Source organism: Cupressus sempervirens, chromosome 6 (assembly GCF_028749045.1).
Source record: "Cupressus sempervirens isolate cs-2001-9-10 chromosome 6, ASM2874904v1, whole genome shotgun sequence".
In the NCBI taxonomy this organism is placed as follows: Eukaryota; Viridiplantae; Streptophyta; class Pinopsida; order Cupressales; family Cupressaceae; genus Cupressus; species Cupressus sempervirens.
In genome coordinates, this window is record NC_143123.1 from 95,997,270 (window position 1) to 96,018,405 (window position 21,136).

The 21,136-nt window shown below is 38.3% G+C and overlaps 1 protein-coding gene across 1 annotated transcript in view; it reads right to left on the bottom strand.

Annotated features, from left to right (window-relative positions):
• Positions 1-21,136, bottom strand: part of LOC149551395 (GTP-binding protein At2g22870-like) — a 99,558-nt gene that overhangs the window by 31,378 nt on the left and 47,044 nt on the right. The window contains exon 2 of the mRNA XM_089786905.1: positions 4,112-4,181. Coding sequence (XP_089643031.1) covers positions 4,112-4,181 — 70 coding nt within the window. The remainder of the gene's footprint in view (positions 1-4,111; positions 4,182-21,136) is intronic.

Here is a 21,136-nt window from a genome sequence, read left to right on the forward strand (position 1 = left end):
CTAGAATCAGTTGGTAACTCAAGCAAACTCCTCACCTGAGTAATATGACCAATACCAACTAACTCCACATACCTGTCTGACATTGTCCCTGTATCCTGGATGTGAATGCAAGAGGAACTCACAACATTATCAACGACCACATATGATTTAAGTGCCGCAGAAAGCTGAGTATCAGGAGTGCAAGATGAAACTAAACTCAACTCTATGTCATGCTTATCCCCATGTCTCTCCCAGTCCTGTAATGCCAATGGAGTATTCACCAAAGAAACTCGAGTGTCCTCAAGCTCGCGAGAAAGCCTGTCAACTTCCTCCTCCTTCCTCCTCAAGGCATCTGAATAGTCTCCGACAAAGCTAAAAAGATGGTCACGATCTGATAGAAGATGTAAATAACTCAACTTCATCATTCCCATTCCTTCCCTAATCGCTTGTAAGTCAACACAAGAAGACTTTGCCTGAACTCACTTATGTCTACCCTGTAATTGAATCATCCGAATGTGATCCTCTATCATATCCCGCATCCTGTCATGATGAGATAATGAAGTCACAATACTGTCTTTGCTCACCTTCAACTGGCTGGATAAATCATGCGAAGTTCTACCAGCCTCAACCTCATGTGACAAAGCATCTAACTGTGCCTGGTACTCTTTCTCAACAAAGTCATGAATGCTCACTTTCTGATCAACTGTACTATCCTCAAACATGACAGTATCCTCAACTGCAGTAACTTCATCCAGCCTAACTATACTGGAATCACTATCTGTGTCAATCACGGAATCTGGTGTGTCTGTGATATCACCTTCTGATGCAACTGGCTCAACCTGCACAACATCTTTAACCCCTTCTGCTTGTGAAGATGATGCAGATAAACCATTACCTGAAGATGTGCTGATGTCTCCCTGTATCGAATCCGCATGTCTGTTAAACTCCTCATACAAGTTTTTGCCTCATAGGGAAGGTACGATCCTTAGGCCTATCAATCAGGCTCTTTAACCAAGTACATGCCATAGGTGACAAATCCTCTCTTTTGTCCAAACACACCATAAGTCTTCTGACAAAAGTTTAGAAATTTCATCCTCCCCCTCAAACAAGATTGTGAACATGATGGAGTGCATTGATGCCAATACTCTGCTGGGATGAAACTCGTCCATAATATTCCAAAATGTATTAAACATCTTGCGAATGTCACTAATACAACCAATTGCCAGCATAATATTTTCAAATCTACACCTTGCAAATACTTCAAGTAATCTTGCCCTCTTTGTGAAATAAGGGTCCCGAATGTTGTCCAACTTTTCAAAGCTTTTTACCATGGCATGAAGTACCTCTTTCATAATCTGATCGTCATAAGAATCAAGGCCAGCTATTATCCTCATGATTTCACTAATGCAAGAGAGAGCTGTAAGTCTTATTACCTCATCATGATGTCTCAATAATCGGGGCTTAACCAACGAACCAAATGCTGAAGATAAACCTGTTTGCATAGCATCTGGTCTTGACTGATCAAACTTGCCTAAATAAGTTTCCAACTCCTCCAAAGTTCTTAGAAGGTCCTCTGTTTGTTGAAATGGACAATCTAATTTCTTCTTTACATTGTGCATTCTTTCTTCCAAATCCTTGTCTCCTGTTAAAGCCATACTGATAATTGAATTCAATCTGAAATAACCCAATCAGGCTGGCAGGAAACCGCTCTGATACCACTGTAATGACCCTCCTCAAATTTGCTCTCAAAAAATGCTGATGAAAGCTCAAGGAATTTCATCAAACAATTCACATGCAAGGGACGTATGACTGATATAGTATTTCAGCTAGCTTTAAATGACTCTTTTTTCAATTTGCATTAATGAGAATCTTGTGCTAGAAGACTCCAAATGGACTACACAATGGCTTAACATGAGTGTGCTACTAATTTTGACAAAATTCAATGCATATATATGATCTAAGCATGAGAAATGAACACCTACAGCCAACTGGCATTTTTACAAACAATTGGTATGCAAACTAACTAGCTGATAAACAATGATATTGAATTGCTTAAATGACACCAGCAACTATTATCTTCTTAATTTGCAATGAAATTTCTAATACAATGCTTATGAAATATGGCCAAGAATTTTGGCATTCACATGGATTACAAAATGATAATGCTGGTATAATGCACACTTACAGCTGAAACTTATAACACCCTAAAAAGCAATACTAACAAAGGAACCTGGTTGTAGATGGCTGTAATAATTTCTTTCAATGCTGCCCTTTTTGCTTTGCTTTTCCGATTTGCTTTTTCGACTACTTTTTCGGATCTGCTTTTACGGATTGTTTTTTCAGCCTGCTTTTTCGGTTCCGCTTTTTCAGGCTGCTTTTTCATATCTGCTTTTTCGGACTGCTACCATGTTGAATCTCAAGACCATATCTTTCAATGGTGTCAAGATTTCCAGCTTGAAGTGATTTCGTCCTTCAAACTATTGAGACATAATCTCCAGAAAATTTTCCAATTTCTTTGATATTTCCAAGCATCCTAAAAAGAAGCTCTTCCCTTTCTTTTATAGTGTTCTCACAAGAGCTCAATCCTTCGTTTTCTCCATGTGGGATAAAACATCACTCCCTTTATGTAACTTATGTCTCGAATGTGTTATAAAATAAAGGGGACTCTTTTAATTTAAATATTTCCCACAAACTATAGTCTATGCATTAATAAACTTTATAAAATAGCTTTATCAATGCATAACAAATCTTATCAATGATAAACAAGTCTTCTTGTCGATTTTAAACAATTACCATCGACATACCGCTGCCACTGGATGTCCGACCATATCCAAGATGACTTACTATAAATAGTAAGTATGCCCAAAGTTGCCTCAAAACCCCACAGAAAGACCTGCAGCTAAAACTATCTAGGCCAAATGGCCTCTAAGTCCCTTTAATGTCCTAGTTAGCCTATGGGACCGTGGGGAAATAGGCTAACAACAACATCATGCTATAAATGCTAAAAAGGGGACATTACAAAGAGGCCGGTAGTGAGAAAAAAAGAAAGCACCTATGGACAGCTATAAAACGCTGCCAAATCCAAGGGGTCATTGTTCAATCACACAAGAGAAGTAAGATGGAGAAGACTTAAATGTAGAATTTGCTTCTTCTTAAGTCAAAAAATTACAAAAGAAACCAGATGAAAAAAAGTCCAGTGAAGTCAAAACGACTGAAGCTGCTCCTATTGGATGCAAAGAGAAGACACAAAAAAATGACTCCTTCTCTTGCCTCCAGAGCACTTGGGAACGCTTTAAGTTTCTCTGCTTCTACCTAATGAATTGTTATGTAAATAAAGCTAATTCTGTAACACAACGATGATAAGAGATTTTATTAAGCTCGAAGAACATTGATAAGACTCCAATTCAACAACTGTGAAAAGAAAATGCAACAAACAAAGAAGAACAATATACATATGGAAGTTGGAAGCACTATGCTAACCAATAAGACCAAACAAAGAAATCTGTTTCCATGAGAAAGATTAAAATATATGTGATGAATAAGGTAAGGCATTTGATATTAAATAGTTGGATTACAAATTTGGAAGGAGCTTGTGGATAACATGATGTGCCATAGAGTTTGAACCAGCTTCAAAGAACCCTCATGAACTGTAGAGGTCCATGTTTGGTCTTATTTGGTGATCCAAGGATACAACCCGAGAGAAAAAGTCAAATATCCTGTACTTACAGTTTAAATAACCACCTATTAATATCATAAAAAGACATCAATCTAGATCTTTCAATACATCAAATTGCATTCATTAAAAAAGTAATCAATGTCCATATCTAGCAAGTGGAAGTAATTAAATGTTGGTATTAAAGATTGATCTCATTCTCAGAGGATAGAAAAACTAGTCAGACAAGAACAATGGTGCTTATGAGCAATTCAAAATACTAAAAACGGCTCAACTACATCTGATTATAATCATTAGTTGGAGAAATTATGAAAGAAGCAAAGGAGCAGAAAATGATAGTATATCCATTATTAAAAGAAGAAAAGTAAACATATAAATCAATTATCAAAGGAACTAGCAAACAGTTAAACCAAGTTAAATACAAAAAGAATGGAATCAAGATCACCAATGAAAGCATACCCATATCCAGGTAAGTCCACCAAGTACCAGCTATCATTTATCAAGAAATGATTTATCAGTTGTGTCTTCCCTGCAAAAAGTTAATATTTATTATGCTTCCCATCATATGTTGTTTTTTCCAAAAGAAACAGTTGAAGTTTAAGTACTAAAGAACTAAGCCATACTTCTAAACAAAATCCTTTTCTTCTTCTTTTTTGTAAAGGGTATCCCTAAGCTATCTCAGTACACCTTTATAATGATAAAGAATGAATTGGCTTCAAATGCTTGAGCACATGCTGAGGGCAGGAAAAAATTTAACAGTTTAAAAAAAGAATCAATAATAGCTTAGGAGAAGAAGAAGGTACAGAATGCACCAATATTCAAAGGTATGTCTTCAGGTAGACTTGAAAGTTCAATGTGTAGTTAATCGCAGGGAGAAAACAGTATCCTTAGCAAGAAATAAAGAAATTAATGCATATAAAATTCTTCTTTAGGAACTAATCTGCTTCATACTACAAAAAGATCATTAGTATATGCCCCAAAATTTCTGAAATCTCAGAATAAAAGATATAGAAAATTTCATCATGCAAGAACTTCAATTCTATAGCTACTTATCAAGAAAAAAATCAAAATTGTAGAGTAGAAAAGAAAGAAATTATATTACTGTCTACAAATGACAAAAGTAAAACATGAAACCATAATATTAACAAACCCATATTGAAATAAAAAATCCAATAAAATATTATTAGATATTGGAATAAGGTATTACAAAGAGGTTAGTCTCCTTGTATAGAGATGTAACTGAAAATAAATGAATGTGACACTTCTACAAGATTCTAAACACTAATAATAGAAAAATCAATACACCACTAAGTCACTATAGTGACTCTGTTAATACGTTAAGCCCAATATGCTAACACCTCCTCCAAAGGCTTATTGTACTAAAATCAAGACATACCAACACAATCGAAAACATACATCCCCTCTTAAGGCATATTGTACTAAAATCAAAACATTCTATTAAGGCTTGTTGACTAAAATCAAAACATACTCTTGAGGCTTATTGTATTAAAAGCCAAACATACTATCACGATCCACAAGGACAAGCTAACACCCTCTCTTAAGGCTTCTCATACTAAAATCAAATCATACTACCACAGTGACAAACTAAAAAATGCCAAACCAAATAGAACCATATGTTCGTTAAAAGATTTTAACTTTGAAAATAGTTTTGAACAACATAGAGAAAATTTGAAACTTGAACCAGAACCAGCAACTTAGGTTTAAAACATATAAGTGAACCGTGAAACAACAGAAGTAAATATCTCTCTCAGGAATATCGAAGCACAACAAAACATAAATTTATTTGCAATTTCTCATTATATTGAAGTAAATATCTCTCTCAGGAATCTCAGCAAAACAAAACACAAACACATTTCCAATTTCTCACTATAGTCTGAACAAAACCTGATGCTTTCACATTTAATCCCATGCGGATTGCATGGAGAATGAGACTACAAGAAAAGAAGAATTTACTACACAAATATTAAAGTATGGATTTTCCTCAATAATATTGAGATAGCTAATCAGAGTGCACACATGTGAAGTGCATTACTGCATGGTGACTTCAACATGCAAACCCTCAAATCAATTACACACTTAAAACTACACATCAAGCTACGAAGTAACACAAAACAGGAAGATCCAATGAAGTTAGCTGCTGAAGTACGATCAACTATAGGGCTGCAGTTTGTGATGTTTCTGAAATGGGTTATAAGTAATGAAGTAATACTAGATTATCAAGCTGTTCTGTATAAACAAGTAAGAGTAGATTGTACTAGCTGTATGTAATCACGTGCAATATAAACTGGGTGCTTAGAAACATTTTGTTCATTCACTACTAGATAATAAAGTACAAGGGCATTCCTCCTCCCAATATGACGCAAGGCCAGAACAAAAGAACCTGTTGATATATGTTCAATCATCATGCAATGGTTCAACATTGTCAATCAGCAGATAGGAGGAAATTAGCAAGGTGCCAAGTTTCTCAAAAAACACCAAAGATGCTGTAGTCAGCATTTGGTAATTTAAGTATTTTGTACTTGTGTTAGTGGGTAGTTAGGAAGTGGGGAGTGTGTCGGTTCGTTTCTAACCAACCGACCCCTTTATAAGTAGATTCATACTTGGACTTTCTACATTCATGTTTTGGTAATATTAATAAAATAAAACTGTTCCTCACCTCCATTAGAGTAACATTGTGGTATGGTATATTGGTGAGCCTGATAGTAATAGTTGTATGATATTCTGTAACTTCTGGTAGTAATTGCTCTCTACATTTTTGGCACCGTTGCCTAAGTTCGGATCTAGAGGTATTGTGCTTGACAAGATGGACTAATGGGAAGACCATTTACACCTTATATCCAAATTACTAATAGTGACAGAGAGGAGGAAATAACTAGGGAGGCTCAGTTGACATGCGACCTAGTGACAGCGTGGGAGGTTGCGGTCGAGCAGTACATGCAAAGGGAAGCTCGTGAGAGGACGGTTCCTGAGAGCATGGTATGCGAAGAACTCTTCGTGCCACCGATGGTACATGATCTCCTAGGACAGATTCCTCGACTTTTGGCAAGGAACCTCGTACATATTGAAGACGAAAGAGCACAGATCGAGAGGGAAAGAAGAAGGCAACAAGTTCTTCAACAATTTACTGAGAGGGAGCGGAATCCCAAAGGAGAAGAACCCAATAAGCCAAGATAGGGATATCGGTACCGAATTACTTCATGCCCCAAATTCCAAATAAATACCGAAGGATAGCACCAGAGGATGAAACTGAGGAGGAAGTCACCCTAAGAACCTTACATCTCCAGCAGCAAGAAGACAAACGTCGTAACTGGAGAGCACAAGGGGATTCCCATCAATATCAGGAAGGGTGGATTGAACATACTATTGAGGAACTAGCCAATTTGGTTATTTCAGACACACCGGAAAGGCAGTCTGGGTGTCGGAAACCAAAAACCCTTGAACGACAAGAACTTCCTCAAGAGGAGATAAGGAGTCAGGAGTAGCCCATCGGGAAGTAGTGCTCTATCAGGAGGTAAACTTCCATCAGGAAGTGTTGTTCCATCGAGAGGTAAACTTCCATTAGGAAGTGGAGTTCCATCAGGAGGGAGCCCATCGGGAAGTAGTGTTCCATCGGGAGGTAAACTTCCATCAGGAAGTGGTGTTCCATCGGGAGGTAAACTTCCATCAGGAAGTGGAGTTCCATCGGGAGGTAAACTTCCATCAGGAAGTGGAGTTCCATCGGGAGGGGGTGTTCCAGCAGGAAGTAAGGTTCCATCCGGCGGCAATGTTCCATTAGGAAGTGGTGTCTCATCTGGAAGTGGGGTTCCACCAGGTGGTGGTGTTCCCTTGAGAGGAGGGGTTCCATTGGGAAGGTGGTAACAAGGAAAGAAAATGGCAGTCGATAAAGAAAAATTGCCTAAATTTATGGGGAACAGATCAGATGACCCTACTCGCCATTGCAAAACTTGTGTAACTATATGGCAAGCGAACGGGGAGAATGATAGTAATGAATGGTTGAAGGCATTTCCTGCCACATTAAGAGGGATCGCCATAGATTGGTATGCAGACTTGGATGTTGGCAAGAAGAACACTTGGGATAACTTGCGTGTAGCATTCGAAGAGGAATTCAAATTGTTAAGAGATGACAATGAAATTGTCACAGAAATCTATAATAGCAAGCAAGACAAGAAGGAATCTGTGAAGGTTTATACGAGGCGAATAAAGGAGCTCATCAGCAAATTGGACAATAAGCCTGCAGACGAGTTAAAGAAAAGATGGTTTATTGAAGGCCTCGCCCTGTCCTTAAGAAAAAAAATGAAGATAGTCCCACCATCCACTTTTGGAGATGCTTGTACGCGTGCCATGGACATTGAAAGTGAAAATAAAGCCTGCAAGAGGAGACAGCATGGAAGCTCTAGTCAGAGTTCGGAGGAGAGTGAGGAAGAGTCAAAAACGATCCAAGCCTTGAGAAAGGACCTCAAATGGCTAATGAAGGAAGTAGTCGGAACTAAGGATGCGAAGAAGGAAGGTAAAGACCTATGGTGCACAAACTACGAAAAAGAGGGTCATACCAAAGGAGCATGCCTAAGAAAGATGTTACGCAAGATTTTCCAGATAGGGGGTCATGCAATCAAAGACTACCCTTATAACCTAAAAACAAGGAACGCCTAGATACTGTTTACTGGAGAACAGTCTACACCACCAGCAACTCCCCCAAAGAACAATAATACAGAAGCTTCACCAGGGGGGTACAGGAACAACCGAAGAGGCAATGCCAATAGTAGTAATAACAATAGCAACACGAACACACCCCGACGGGCAATCCAATATGATTCTCGAGGACGGCCCATGATCCAATGCAGAAGATGCAACAAATGGGGCCATATTTTGCTCAAGAATGTCAAAATGGAGAGGAACAGAATGGAAGAATGCTCTGCAAATGGTGTGGGTCGGGCAACCATGAGGATGCCAATTGCCCAAAGAAAAAAGGTGTAAACATGCTGGATATTGAAGGATCAGAAAAGGAGGTACTTGCAGTAACAAGGATGCAAGCCAAGAAAGCCATGTACCCAGAGGTGACAGTGGAAAAAACAAAATTCGAGGAGGCAAAGCAAAACATCCAAAATGAGTTGAGAGGAGAAACAACAGCTAAGCCAGCCAAGACCCCTAGGGGCAAGGGGGTACCTAACATCATAAGGAAAGTATTAGAAACTACCATTTCGGTCTCCATTGAGGAATTACTGGATACTCTACCATAGTTACAAGTCACATTGACACAAGAAATGCAACCAATTGAGCAGGATCCCTAGGGGAAACTAGAAACAGTAGAACAAGTGCAACCAGAAGTAGTAGAAGGGGTAGAACAAGAAGAAACTTCAGTGGAAAAGGAAGAAAATACCTTATGTACAACAGGTCTAGGGAGAGCGCCAATAGTGGTAGAGATGGAAATTATGGGGTACAAACTCTCAAACACGATAATTGATGGAGGCTCAGGGGTGAATGTTCTATTGGAAGATACTTGGAAGGCGATCAGGAAACCTACCTTGTGGCCGCCCAAATTTCAGTTGGTAGGAGCAGATCAGCATGGCATCAAACCGATTGGCACCTTGATAGGGCAAAAGGTAATAATAGGAACCCAAAAATTTGTTTTAGATTTTGTGGTTATTACCTTGGTGAAGAAAGTATATGATGCTTTATTAGGGAGGGGATGGCTAGTAGTAGCAAAAGTCAATCACAACTGGAAACGAAACACCCTCTCTACTGAATCAGCGGGAAGGAAGTACACTATAGATCTCAAAAACTAGTCAGTAAGTCAGGACTTGGCATCTGACTCTAAAGAAGAAGAGTATGAAGGGATTGAACCTGATGAGGAAGGAGTACTCAGGCTGGGAGAATACTTGGAGGATGACACAAACTTCCTTAAGGGTTTATTTCACTGGCAAATGGGCAATTATGAAGTCTTCCAAGCATATTGTAACATGTTACAAATACAAGAATTGGAGGAACGATACTGGAAGGGTATACAGAGTACAAAGAAGGTGTAATTGCCTTGAACATGACACCTGCCCACATTTTTGACCAAAAAGTGGAATACAAAGAGGCTAGCCTCTAGGCCTTAAACCTAGGAGAAGTAGGGCACACCAAAGAAATCTTTATAGGTGATGATTGGGATCCTGTACTGAAAGCGGCAGCCCTCCGAATCTTTATGGAATACAGAGATGTTTTTGCATGAACATACAAGGACTTGAAAGGAGTACAACCTGAGGTGTGTGTCCACTGGATTCCACTCATACTTGGAGCAAGACCAATGTGGAAACGACCTTATAGAATGAATAGAAACTATGCAGAGCGGGTAGGAGAGGAAATCACAAAGATGTTGGACGCAGGGATAATATTTAAAGTTCAGACAAGCGAATGGGTTTCTCCTATTGTAATATCACTCAAGAAAGATGGTACTCAAATTCGGTTATGTGTAGATTTCAGAAGTTTAAATGCGGTGACCATAAAAGACCCATTTCCCATTCCATTTACAGACAACATTTTAGAAGTAGCTAGCCATGAGATGTACTCTTTTATGGATGGATTTTTCAAGTATAACCAAATTAGTATTGCGGAGGACAATAAGCTGAAAACTACATTTGAGTGGAAGATGGGGTATATGCTTATAATAGGATGCCTTTTGGACTATGCAATGCACCAGCTAACTTACAACGGATTATACTACACATTTTTCATGGTATGTCAGTAGGAAGTTTTAAAGCATTCGTTGATGATTGGTCGGTTCATAGCGGAAAGGAACACCACCTTAAAATTATTGGAGAATGCCTGGAGAAATGTCGAAGAGTGAGACTGGCGCTCAATCCTATTTAATGCCAGTTCATGGTCCCACATGGCAGATTTCTGGGACATATAGTATGTAAAGAAGGCTTAAAGACAAATCCAAACAAAATTAAGGTAATTTTGGGAATGGAGGCTCCCGAGAATGTGACAGGTATCAAATCTTTTCTAGGGCATGTTGGGTATTATCGGTGATTCATCAAAGGATTCACTAAAGTATCACTTCCGCTGGAAAAGTTAACTAGGAAAGGGGAACGGTTTGAATGGAAGGAGCAAGACTCCTTTCAAGAACTCAAAAAAAGACTTGTTGAAGCACCTATCCTTATCTATCCTGATTGGGACAAGGAATTTCGGGTTCATGTAGATGCATCCAACTATGTTATAGGGGCCACCTTGGCCCAAACACGGAAGGAAGGGTTGGATCACCCTGTATATTTCGCTAGCAGGCTTTTGTCAAAAGCGGAACGGAACTACAATACCACAAAGAGGGAAGCACTTGGTATGGTCTATGCAGTCCAAAAATTAAGGCACTATCTGCGTGCTACACCTTTTATATTTTTTGTTGACCACCAAGCATTAATGTATTTAGTGAACAAACCAGTAATTCAAGGGAGAGTAAGTTGGTGGCTAATTTTGTTATAAGAATTTACATTCAAAATTATAGTGAAACCCGAAAAAAATCATCTAATTGTTGATCAATTGTCTCGCATCAAGTCAGGAGAAGCCGCTGGTGGTGGGATAAATGAGGATTTTCCAGATACTCATCTTTTTCAGATTGCAATGTTACCTGCATGGTACGAACAGATTGGCCAGTACTTGTCCACAGCTACATTTCCTCACAAATGCCCCCAGTAGAATGGAGAAAAATTGCCTTAAAAAGCTGTACATTTCAGTTAATTGAAGGGTGGTTGTACAAACTTGGACCAGATGGAATCCTCAAATGATGTGTAATGGAGGAAGAGATCCCAGGGGTTCTCAAAGAATCCCATGAAGGAGTGGCAGGAGGCCATATGGGACCAAATACCATTGCACGAAAAGTGCTCTTGGTAGGACTTTGGTGGCCCACATTGAATGCTGATGCCAAGAAATGGGTAGTAAGCTGTGACACATGCCAACGAGTAGGCAAGCCACTCAAAAGTGACTTCATGCCATTGTTTCCATCTCAACCACAGGAATTATTTGAAAGGTGGGGACTAGACTTTGTGGGTCCTCTACCAACTAGTAAAACTCATCAATGCAAATCAAAGTAACAAGAATCGGAATCGGATCGGAATCGGCAAGGCCGAATCAAATCGTGAATCGGCCATGAATCGGAATCAAATCGGCCATGAATCGGAAAATTTAAAAAACCCTTGAAATTTAGTGAGTAACTTATTTCATAAACCCTTTATCACTGATTCGATTCACCGATTCACAAAAAATCGTTTGGCTTGAATCGAATCGCCGAATCGCGTGAATCCCATGAATCGCCGTGATTCTTGGAACTATGATGCAAATATATAGCGGTGGCCACAGAATACCTAACCAAATGGATAGAGGTCCAGACAATACCGCCCTTAGTACCACCAGATTCCTTTATGAACAGATAGTCACCAGATTCAGGATCCCATTGCAGCTCACTAGTGATCCAAGAGTGCATTTTGTGAATTACATTATCCAAATGACAACCATTGAATATAAAATATTTCATTCTTTCTCCAGTCCCTACTATCCAAGGGCAAATGGTCAGGCGGAAGCCACGAACAAAATATTGGTTGCTATTCTCTACAAAACTTGTGGTGTTGAAGGCCAGACTAGGAAGAGAAAATTCCAACAATAATATGTGCCTATAGGACAACTTATAAAGGTACTACAAGACATACCCCATTTCAGCTTATGTACGAGTAGTAAGCAGTGATGCCAGTAGAGTATGTGGTTCCGAGCTTAAGGATAGCCATTCAGAACAAATTAAGTGACGAGGAAAGTCTCAAGGAGCACCTATATTAGTTACTCTAGTTGGAAAAAAAAAGAATATTCGCCCAATGGTGTATAGAGGTGGCTCAGAAGCGACAAAATTTTTGGCACGATAAACATCTAAAAATGATGAATTTTCACATAGGGCAACTTGTACTTCGGTACAGCGGAAAGAATGAAATTAAGCCAAGTAAGTTTAAAATTCGTTAGCTGGGGCCTTACAAAATAATGGAACTAAAAGAAAATGGAGCGGTAAAGTTAGCTACTCTTGATAATCAACCAATTAAAGATCTGGTGAATGGGTCCAAATTGAAAATATATAAAAAACGAAAAGTTTCCGCCTACTTTATAAACCCCCAAGACTTCAACCAAAATCATTTTTTCTCAACTAGGCGAGCAGAGGAAGGCGAGTGCAAGTATAGGGCAGAGGATTGTGGACGTACAGCGTATTTGGACAGTGGAGTAAGGCGATGTACGGCCTATCAGACCGTACGAAAGGGGCAAGGTTATAGCCGTACATATCAGTCGTACGGAGGGCAGCATACGAAATCCTTATTCGACTTACCTTCGTATGAGCAGATTTCAGAATCAATCACAAGGCAACGTACGGCATCCAGGACAAGGACAGCGTATAGCATCTAGCGTACGGAATCAAGGGCAAAGCAGTGTACGGCTTCCAACGTACGGAGGGCAGACGTGGTGGAGCTCGTGTGTCGTACGAAATCCAGCATACAAACAGTGTACGGTGAACAATGCACAAAGGGGTGACCGTACGGAGGAATTCCGTACGAACAGGCATAAGGTTAAGCCATACGGAGGAGTGACTATACAAAGGAGTGGTCGTACGGTTGTCGTACGACAACATACCGATTGCACAAATTCTTTACAAATCAACATTCTACTTGAAGTGTATGGTTACTGTTCTAACACGTGGCCAACAGTTCTTTTGGGTGGTCATTGGAGATATCGCAGCACACGCTGGCAGATTGTAGATTGGACATATTCTTCTGACATGGTGAAGTTAAGTATGGGGAATCCCAGCCGAGGCCATATTGTTGATTCCAAAGGTACTAAAGCTGCTAGGTGCTTGATTAAATTTTATATATATATATTGATATTGAAACAAGCAGAAGAGTCACAGTTACCAGCTTTCTAAGGGGGAAAAAATCATATAATATTGGAAATTTACAATCAATCAGCAGTATTTTGCTTTTAAAATATCGGTTTGCAATCTGACATCTGATATCAGTCAGCAGCCTGAGATCTAGCATCTTCCAAGATATTTATATATCTGCTTTTATGGGTAGGATCCAATATTTTCCATGTTGGTCTTCAATACCCTTAAGTCTAAATTTGAGCTAACCACAGTTGCCCGGGGTTTGGCAATGCAAATTCAATTTCTACAAAAATCAACTCACTTCTACACATAACTGGTAACAAGCACCTATTCTAGACTTGAGCGACCACAGTTGTCCAGCAATTAGAAATGCAAATTCAATTGCTACAAAAATCAATTCACTTCTACAAATAACTGATAACAATGGCTATTATGCATATCATCTGCAAGTGCGTAGCCCAGAGCGTTTGATTAGCCCTCCTTAGCCAGCCTCACCAATCAATGAGATGAGGCAATAAACATTGTAAAACACTAATATACTCCAGGCTGAATTAATGCGAGAGTATTCGGGTCCACACATGATATTGCATCAGCAAAAATCAAATAAATAAAACATCAAATAAGTCTCCTGTGGCAGCACAACCATTCCTCGTGGCTGCACAAAGGTTTATGGTAGCCATATAAAGTTTTCCAGTAGCTGCAAAATATTTCTTAGCTGCTATGCAACCATTCCCAGTTGTTGCGCAATAATTCTCAGTTGCTGCACAACTCTTCTTGGTTGAGTTTTCTTTTTTACTTTTCATTAAACATTTAATGTGTGAAGTCCTCAAGCCATTTCAATCAGAATGAAGGAAATGGAGTTCAGGATATTTGGCCAAGATGGTGTGGGAAGATTCGTCTAGAAATCAAACAAAATTAATCTTGTTTAATAATAGTCCTAAATGAAGACAAATTGGTGCGGCCAAGGATAGGAGGGACCTCGAAAGATCTGTCCAATCCTTGCAGCAAGAGTAACACAACAGAAACAATAAACAACAAATGAGGAATAAGAAAGACCAGCCTTCTTATAATCAGCAAATTCAATTATAATGACTCTGCAACTTGCAGTCTGACATACCAGGCATACAGGCCTGATTATATATGAACTCCTTAGCTTCTAGCTTAGGAGAGCTAATCCTATCCTTCAATACTTCCATGTGAAACTACAAACAACTAGCAAAATTTATACAGCTGCACGAGCCACAAGTCAGCCTCAAAAGGATTACATTCTCCAAAAACAGGAAAACGTACTACAAATATAGCTCAAGACCCAAATCACATGGATCTCCCACCATTTAATGAAATAGGAACAGCAATCGAAGAGAGAGGTTGGCCAAGGACCCAAGAATCTTGAGATGTGCGCCATTGAGCTTTACCGATGAAGAAATAAATTCGGACGATCAGCAAACACAAACTGGCCACAATACATGTAGAACACATAGGCCCCACCAAGAATCCATCGGATATCTCTCGAGAGTATCAGTTCAATGTGCAATCCTGGACAAAGGCCCAACATGCCAGTAGGTTCGTAACAGCAACAGATTTCAATTGAAGGCCAACTGAAGAAAAACTCAAAAGACTGGTCAAACTGAAAAACAACAACAAATATATTTTGCTTGATGCAAAATTGCCAAGAACCTAAGATGCTCCTATGTCACTGTCTTGTCAATACCAAAGTGTCTAGCTAATCCTCCACAATGATTTTCCTTAATTAGATTATCCCTCATTGAAATTCTAGGTATACAATAAAATACCTTCTTGAATGAAATAGTCTAACCATTTGCTTCGATCTGCTAAAACTAATTCTCTGCAAGATTGCCAAGGTCTGGCAAAATCATGTCATCCTTATACAAGTTCTTCAGTTCCTGAAACCCAAGCACTCCAATCCTCATCTCTGTCAGCAAATTTCTTCCTCTACAGAAAGCATCAGGAATTTTGTTTGACTTACCACTCCTATGATTCAACACAAATGTGTAACTGTACAAGAATTCAACCCATCTCATATGTCTCTAGCTTAACTTATTTTGACTATTCAAATATGGTGCTTGATGACCGACATACAAACAAATTTCTTAGGTAACGAATAATGTTTCCACTTCTTCAAAGCTTGAAATGTGGCATAAAATTCCTGACAATAAACTAATTACCTTCTCTTCACATTATTCAATTTTTCATTGAAGCAAGCAACAGATCTACCTTCTTGACTCAATACTGCTTCAATTGCATTTCCACTTGAATCACAATCAACTTGAAATACCTTATTGAAATTTGGTAAAGCCAATAGTGGTTGCTCAGGAACCCCTTTGCCTCAACAACTTAATAGTCCTATCTGCTCCATGTGTCCATTTGAAATCCTTCTGGTCTCTCATTGTTTCAGTCATATGGTTACAGACCGAGCTGAAATCCCTAATGAACTTTCGGTAAAACTAGCCAATCCATGAAATGATCTTACCTCTCCAACACTTTAAGGTGTAGGCCACTCAATAATAGCTTTAACCTTCTCAAGGGCCATCTTCAATCCACCTTCTGAGATCACAAATCCCATATACACTATCTCCCTTTTCATAAAGGAGCTTATCTTGATATTGATTAACAACTACTCCTCCCTTAATCTCTACAACACTTGTCTTAGATGCAACAAATAATCATCCTTGCTACTACTAAAAATCAGAATTTTCACAAATTTACCTATGAGTTTCTTCAAAACGTCATTCATTGGCCTCATAAAAGTACTAGGTGCATTGGTCAATTCAAAAGGCATCACTAACCACTCATACAATCCTTCATTTGTCTTTAATCAAGTCTTCCACTCATCTCCTTCTCTAATTTTAATCTAATGATAACCATTCTTCAAATCAATCTTTGTGAAATACTTAGCTCCACTCAGACAATCCATTATGTCATCCATTCAAGGTAAAGTAAATATATACTTCACTATGATCCTATTTATGTCTTTGGAATAACTACAAATCCTCCACTCTCCATTCTTCTTAGGTGTTAACACTGTTGGTACTGCACAAGGATTCAAACTTTCTCTCATCAAACCTTTCCTCAACAAATCTTGCGCCCACCTATTCAATTCCTCATTTTCAGTAGGTGTCATTTGGTGTGCTGCTTTATTTGGCAAACTTGTTCTAGGTATTAGTTCCATGCAATGAGTAATGCTTTTTATCAGTATCAATCCATTAGGTACATTATCTGATATGATCTCTTCATAATCTGTCAACAACTCTCATATCTCCTTCAATTGCTCTTTTTGTTATCCTAAGTAAGACTTCTCAGGGATTAATGCATAACACATGCTATCACTCTTCAAGTCATCCAAGAACTTTCTTCCTTCAACCAAACAAACCCTGACACTAGTGCGATTCTCATTCTTAGGACTCTCTATCAAAGGCATTTATACACGTTTCTTTCCATTGGTAAATATGATATACCTAATCCTTCTACCATCATTCAAATCTTGTCTATCATATTGCCAAGGTCTACCCAACAAGTTATGACATACATCTATAGGCATAATATTCTAAGTTGCCAGATTCACTCTTTGAAGGTGGAATTCTAAATTCGATTTGTTGCAAAGTCGGATTTGGTTCGAATTCGCTCATAATTCTACCATGGTCATGTAAATTTGCTCAAAATTCTCTCAAAAGGATCATGCAAGAATTATGGAGGAATTTGGAAAGATTTTTGGTTAGGAAAGAGGATCCCAAAATGCATTTGGGGCAAATTTGACTGAAAACATCATTTTTATGGACTTTTTCGTAAAGATTTTTTGCCGACATAGGTCTATTCTACCCTCCAACCCTAAAAGTGACCACTAGAAAGGCCAAAATGGTTGTTTTATATGTCATTTGTGCATTTGTTAATGAAAAGAAACAATTATTGTCACCATTTGTGTATGAACTTATTTGTTGATGCATATATATAATATATATAATATTATATAGATTTATTTATTTTTAAATCTTTGTTCAAACAAAGTCAAAACGAATCTAAACCCAACCCAATCTTTTTTTGGACAAATTTCAAACCTGAATCTCGTACCCACATCTATATTGGAGTCCAAACTAGCAACTTATATTAAAATCACAAAAACCTTCCTAATAAGATCAAATCATCAATTTTACTACGCATTAATCACTTACCAGAACCTTTTGATCATCCTTGATCCAAGTAATCTGATAGGGTTTGGTATGCTTCAACCTCTACCACAGCAATTTGTCCACCAACTCCTCAGACACTAGGTTATTCGAACTTCTACTGTTAATGATCACTCTACAACATTTTCCTTTGTGTTTGCAGCTTGCCTTGAACAAACTTTTCCTCACCAATGCTTCTTGATCTATTTCCTCATGGCACAAGGCTCTTCTCACCATTAGGACTTCTCCATCCTCCAATTGATTCAAAGATTCAATTGCTTCTTCTTCCACAAAAGTAATTCTACCTTATTTTCTACCCTCTTACTTGAATTCCCTTAGACACATTCAAATGCTCAGTGTCCTCCGCACCTAAAATAGGTTCCTTTGAATACTCTTTGGTCATCTCTCCTATTGCTACTTGATCCACCTCCTTTTTGGGAATTTTTGTCATCCCTCCTGTACGAACTTTCTTCTTTAATTGTGCCTTCCCCTTATTCTAATCTCCATAAGATCTTCCTCCTCCTACAAAGTTTCTTCCTCTTCAAAATCTTCCACCTCTTCCTCCTTGTCATTATTCTAGCCCTTTGTTAATTCCTCCTCAACTTTCAGGGCATATTGATAGGCTTCCTCTACATTCTGCAACTTGACCAAACCAATTCATCTTGAATTGAAACCCTTAAACTATTCAAATACCTTGCAACCCTCTCAACATCATCGTCTATATGACCAGATCTGATATCTAACTTGCAGAATTCCTTGGTGTATTCCTTCACACTAAGATCTTTCTACCTTAGGTTCTACAACTTCCTAAACACATTCACTTGATAATCTGCATATAAGACTTTAGACTTCAACCCATTCATCATTCTATCCCATGACTCAATTTTCTACTTACCCTTTCCTTGCCTATCAATTTGCAAATGATCCCACCATAATGATGCATGACCTTTCAACTTAGTACAAGCATACTTAACCTTCTTATCTTCACTTGTGCCCTCAAAATTCAAAATACTTTTCCATCTCTTTGATTCAATCAAGCAACTCGTCTAAATCTAACTTGCCATCATAATTAGGAGGATGTAAATGGGGTTTTGCATTCACTCTAGTTATGGCTCTTAGGAGTCTTTCATCTCCATGCTCAAGCGCAAGTGCAACTTCTTCAACTTCTTATTCATCCTCACTCACATCTTCAATGTGTCTACCTCTCCTCTAGGCAATTTCCATAGCTTCTAACCTAGTTGCAATTCGTTCAACATTTCCATCATAGATGGATCTACATCTCTCCTTCAACGAACCATCTTTGCACAAGTCCTCTGCAAATGTGGGTCATATCCTTAATCTGCCACCCCACAACAATCAATCAAGGGCTTTGCAACAACCAAAACTAAGATTCAACCAACACAAAGAAGAAAAATCACTTTGGGAGGGACCCTAAAAGATCTATCCAATCCTTGAAGCAAAATAACACAACAAAAACAATAAAGAACAAAAGCAAGATAAGTAAGATCAGCCTTCTTATGATCAGCAAATTCAATGATCTGCAACATTCAGTCTAACATGCCAAGCATATAGGCTTGATTATACATCAATTCCATAGCTTCTAGCTTCAAAGAGCTAAATCATATCCTTCAATACTTCCATGCTGCCAAACTAGAAACAACTACCGAAATTTATACAACTGTGCAAGCCACAAGTCCGCCTCAAAAGGATTACATTCTCCAAGAATAGGAAAACATATTACAAATATAGGTCAGGATCCAAATCATATTTTTCTTCCACCATTTAATGAAATAGGAACAGCGATCCAAGAGGGACATCGACCAAGGACCCAAGAACCTCGAGATGTGCACCATCGAGCTTTACCGATGAAGAAATAACTTTGAACAATCGAAATACATGAATAGGCCATGAAACGTGTAGAACAGATAGGCCCCACCAAGAATCCATCAAATATCTCTCGAGTAGTATCAAATCAAGGTAAAATCCTAGACAAAGGCCCAACACGACTTTAGGAACACACCGCCAAGTTCCAATAGCAACAGGTTTCAATTGAAGGCTAGCCAAAGAAAAACTCAAAAACTGATCAAACTGGAAAACAAGAACAGACATATTTTTGGTTGATAGCCAAGAACTCAAGATGCTCCTACATCACAAATCTGTTTGAAATGAAAAGTCAATCTATAATGAGTGGGAATTTTAAGGGAAGCATTACCCATTCATTCATGAGAACATCTACGACAAAGAATATAAAGAAAAAAGGTTGCAAGCGACAAAATGATAATTAAAGGGATACAAACATGTTGTTCTTAAACAAAAGTATCATGTACTCTAAATCATTGTAAAGGGTACTATGTTGTTAAAAGAGCATAGGGGGGAAATTTTAAAACTAAAGATTATTCAAAAAAAAGAAAATAACCAAATTGACATCCATCTCAACACGCAAAATAGATCTTTTGCTATTTTTTTTTTTAAATTTGTGAAATAGTAATTAACTTTCAAGTTATTTCTCAACGAATAGTAAGCTATTTGAAAGGCTAAGATTCAAAATTAATACAAGCAACATTGTCAGCAGTTCCATCTAGGGTAAGATGTCCAAGAATTGTTTTGGCTGATAGTTAAGTTGTCTTTCGTTGTACCCTCTACGTAGACCATACCAAGCAAAATCAAAGAAAAGCTTTCCTTGTGGAGTTGTGTCTTGAAAATCTCAAGAGGATTTTGAGGGCTTGGAAGAAATCCTACGGTGTAAAGAAGTCCTACAACTGCATATAACTATCAGGACAAGACAATATGCAAAGGGAGATCAAGGTAGAGATGTTCGTAATTTCCCCTGTCCTCTTTTGGGAGTCCAAGCAATGCAATATAGATATAAACATAAATCCCAATTTAGGTCTTGCAACCATGTTAGATGATATTTAAAATAAAACTCATAAGACTAATTATTTATATTTACAGTTAGGGATCTAATGAACAATTATAAGTGAATTAATAAAACTCATAAGACTAATTATTTATATTTACAGTTAGGGATCTAATGAACAATTATAAGTGAATTAATAACAACAATCATCATATTCTATTTAGATTAATCATGCAATAACCATCAATGGTTACATTTTCCATAATCAATCAAATTTAGAGTTAATAGAGGAAATCCACAAATGGTGCCCATATAAGGTTCAGCCCAATTAAGCCCAAGAGCATGTAATACCTTACCAAGACAACTTGTTCCTTGGCCCAAAAGCGGCAGGAACATCTCATGATAATTTGTTCCTTGGGTTGGACTAAATTCGAGGGAACTTGGGTCATAGAGGAAGACTATTCAGCTCAATTAAGCCCAAGAGCATGCAGCGCCTGACCAAGACAACTTGCATCTTGGCCCACAAGTGCAAGAATATC